The sequence below is a fragment of the Anarrhichthys ocellatus genome, unplaced genomic scaffold (genome assembly GCF_004355925.1).
Source record: "Anarrhichthys ocellatus isolate YVR2014 unplaced genomic scaffold, GSC_Weel_1.0 scaffold5292, whole genome shotgun sequence".
NCBI classification, from domain to species: Eukaryota; Metazoa; Chordata; class Actinopteri; order Perciformes; family Anarhichadidae; genus Anarrhichthys; species Anarrhichthys ocellatus.
In genome coordinates this window covers 1-3,606 of record NW_022285266.1, presented here as the reverse complement: position 1 = coordinate 3,606, position 3,606 = coordinate 1, and the positions used below count along the sequence as shown (strand labels likewise).

The window sequence follows — 3,606 nt, the reverse complement described above, 5'->3', positions numbered from 1 at the left end:
AATATTCTAATTTTCTGAGATACTGAATTTGGGATTTTCCTTAGTTGTCAGTTATAATCATCAAAATTAAAAGAAATAAACATTTGAAATATATCAGTCTGTGTGTAATGAATGAATATAATAGACAATGAATGGAATTAGTGAAATAAATCAACTTTTTGATGATATTCTAATTATATGACCAGCACCTGTATATAAACTAATTCATAATGAATTCTCTGTTGCTCTCAGGATGTTGAAGGATTCACGTGTCTCCATCTAGCGGCAAAGTCTGGCCATTACAACATCGTTGAGCACCTTCTGTCCACAGGATTAATCAACATCAACTGTCAGGTTGGTGCAGTTTCGCATTTTACAATCAGATATGAGCCTTTGCTCAGGGATGTCATCATGCACCACCTTATCATTCAGTAGCATTTGATGCTGCTGTCCAATCACGTTCTCCGCTAGCGGATCACATGTCTGGCTGTCTGACCATACGTAGATGCACGTGTCTGATAAGGTAGTTGGAAACGTACAGCTGATTGTTAAGAATGCCTCGGCAGTAATTTGTTTTTGACATTTGACTGGAAGACTTATGAGCTGATTGAATTTAAAGGGCTCAGTTAACTCTTGAGCTACCTGCAAAGGCACGATGAGTGACTAAAATAACTTAATTTGATTGGAGAGTGGCTCCACTTAATGTTTTTCTAAAGTTGTACAATGAGTATTTGAATGTAAGTGTCCTTTATCGACTTTATGCCTTCTTCAAATGCACTTTGATGCCGGAATATTAGATTTTAGACGGACGCGGTGCTTAGAGCTCAGAGAAAGGACTCGTCTTTGTTTGAAATGTCTGACTCTGCTGCAAGAAGGTATCCATTAGGGCAGTGAAGACACAGTCTTTGGATGAAGAAAGTGGGTAAAAGTGCAGTTTCATATTTAGTTATAATTGCCATGTTGATCAGTTTGCTGAGCTTGAAAGTATTGCTCTCTCCTCAGGATGACGGAGGTTGGACAGCCATGATTTGGGCGACGGAGTACAAGCATGTGGACCAGGTGAATCTGCTTCTGTGCAAAGGAGCCGACATCAGCATCAGGGACAAGGTTGGCTCAGGATCCTGTCGTGTGTGTGTGCGTGTGCGTGTGTGCGTGTCACATGCTTCACACGCTTCACACAAGGATCCAATATTGTGTAACTGCTGGCTTGTGTCGTTTTGTCGTCCAGGAAGAGAACATCTGCCTTCACTGGGCAGCGTTCTCGGGCAGTGTGGAGATCGCCGAGTTGCTCCTGAACGCCCGCTGCGACCTGCAGGCTGTCAACATCCACGGAGACTCTCCTCTTCACATCGCTGCTCGGGAGAATCGCTTAGAATGCGTCACGTGAGTTACTGCCTCCAGGAAGAAAGAATAAAAATCAAATAAGTTACTTTTTTGAACTGTAGTTTAAAAACAAGATTTGATTTTTTTTTTTTTTTTTTTTAAAGCTGTTTGTTGTTGTTGACCGGAAGAATGTGGTCTCCTCAGGCTTTTCCTGACTCGAGGAGCAGATGTGTTCCTGAAGAACCGCGAGGGAGAAACTCCTCCGGACTGCTGCAGCCACAACTCCAAGGCCTGGGCGGCCCTGCAGGCCAACAGGAGGGAGAAGGACGCCAAGAACACCAGGCTCTCTCGAGTGGAGGAAAAAGTCCTTCAGAGGTGGAAATTATACTGTGAAAATAGCAGTGTTTGGGGGGAAAAAAGGGGGGGGGCTTTGGGATGGGCATGTGGCATTGGATACAGCTGGAAACATCTACGAGTTCAGGCCTAATTAGATGGCAAAACACTGCAGTTTTGACCGACGTGTGCTCTGTTTACAGTGACATAGCTCTGGGGCAGGAGAGGGTTCCCCTTCCCTGTGTCAACTCTGTCGACAGTGAACCTTACCCGGATGACTACAAATACATCCCCGAAAACTGCGTCACCTCCCCCATGAACATCGACAGGAACATAACGCACTTACAGGTGAGTTAGGAACACTTTGGTCCGGCATTCTGACGGAAACAAAGATATCCTTTTCTCTGGGAAGTGACCAATAATATCTTCTCTTCTTAATCCACAGTACTGTGTTTGTAAAGAAGACTGTTCGACAAGTATCTGCATGTGTGGGCAACTCAGTCTGCGCTGCTGGTACGACAAGGTAAGAGACACACCAGTCTTCTTTTAACAAGATGTATCAGAAAGTATGTGGCCGACCGAACCGGTATGTGAGCAGAGCGTCCACATACCTTTTAGTGTATAGTATCTATAAATCATGCATGATGAGGGATATGTCCTGTGCATATACTGTACATCTTAATATATATATATTGTTTGTTGTGTTTAGAGAGGTTGTCTTCTACCTGAATTCTGCCGTGAGGAGCCTCCTCTCATCTTTGAGTGCAACCATGCGTGCTCCTGTTGGAGGACCTGCAAGAACCGCGTCGTGCAAAACGGAATCAGGTATTTCAACTACGTCTCACTGTGAATACAAATAAGATAAACTTCCTGCTACTGTCTCCACTGAAGGTTATCTTTCCTTCTGTCTCATTACTTCTGTTTCTGGTCTGCATGACAGTTTTACTGCGTTACTCCTGTGGTGGTAGAATTGTGCTCAGGACGTTTCGTTGTAACTATCTTACATAGTTGTGGCTGTGAGGTGTGTAAAGGTAAATATCTGCTTCAGGGAAAATATTAGAAACTGTGACGTTAAAGATGTTTTGTATCTTCCAGGACCAGGCTTCAGCTCTTCAGGACCAGTAAGAAGGGCTGGGGTGTCCGTGCAGTACAAGACATACCGCAGGGGACCTTTGTATGCGAGTAAGTCCCGATCACAAAGAAAACACTGTTAATATTTCACCCTTCAGATTTGAGTCACAAAGACCATCAATACTCTGCAGCCACAGCTGATCTGTTGTTATTTAGACACAACACGGAGCTGGCATGTTGTGTCACTTTTCCCCCCAAATTTAAAAAAGCCTGCTACTCTCATATGTGCAGTGTCTGCTTCTCCTGACAGAAGGTAGCAGCTTTTTCACATTCAGAAGTGCCGTCGATGTCACCGAGGTGTTTTGCTGTTGTGCCAAACCTGATCTAAACCTTGTTTATTTAATAAAAAGTTGTTGTGTTGTTTTATCATAAGTAAAGTAACTTCAAGGATATGTCAAGTCAGCTTTATTCATATAGTCCAATATCACGGCTTGTGTTATTGTTTAATTTTTTTAAATTGTCAATGCATCCCATGAAAAGATCAAAATCACCGGTGGCACCAGTCCATCAGTTCCTTCTGAAGATGTCAATATTTTAAGCCACCTAGTGATGCATAGTTTCAATTTTACAAACTCAATTCAATGTATTTATTTAACCAAATATCACAAATTTGCCTCAGGGGCTTTACCATCTATTCAACACACCACATCCTCTGTCCTTGGACTCTCGCATCAGATAAGGAAAAACTTTACGATGGAAACGGTGGAAGAAACCTCAGGGAGAGCAGCTGAGGACGGACAGAAATGCTATATATATATATGTATGTATGTATGTATGTATGTATGTATGTATGTATATATACATATATATGTATATATATACATATATATGTATATATAT

At 42.3% G+C, this 3,606-nt stretch overlaps 1 protein-coding gene across 1 annotated transcript; it reads left to right on the top strand.

The window, feature by feature from the left end:
• Nucleotides 1–138: 138 nt before the first annotated feature.
• On the top strand, nt 139–3,501 carry LOC116379827 (histone-lysine N-methyltransferase EHMT1-like). Its single transcript, XM_031841796.1, has 8 exons — nt 139–333; nt 982–1,086; nt 1,208–1,362; nt 1,507–1,677; nt 1,839–1,983; nt 2,081–2,158; nt 2,345–2,460; nt 2,731–3,501. Exons 2-8 carry the CDS (start codon nt 1,003–1,005, stop codon nt 2,819–2,821), a joined length of 840 nt encoding a protein of 279 aa, XP_031697656.1. The 5' UTR covers nt 139–333; nt 982–1,002; the 3' UTR covers nt 2,822–3,501.
• Nucleotides 3,502–3,606: the final 105 nt, after the last annotated feature.

What these genes read in the sequence shown, in the direction of transcription:
- LOC116379827 (XM_031841796.1), top strand. Translation starts at nt 1,003, where the DNA reads ATGATTTGGGCGACGGAGTACAAGCATGTGGACCAGGTGAATCTGCTT. An exon ending in AATCGCTTAGAATGCGTCAC is followed by an intron (nt 1,363 to 1,506) that starts GTGAGTTACTGC and finishes TGGTCTCCTCAG; the next exon opens with GCTTTTCCTGACTCGAGGAG. An exon ending in TGCGCTGCTGGTACGACAAG is followed by an intron (nt 2,159 to 2,344) that starts GTAAGAGACACA and finishes TGTTGTGTTTAG; the next exon opens with AGAGGTTGTCTTCTACCTGA.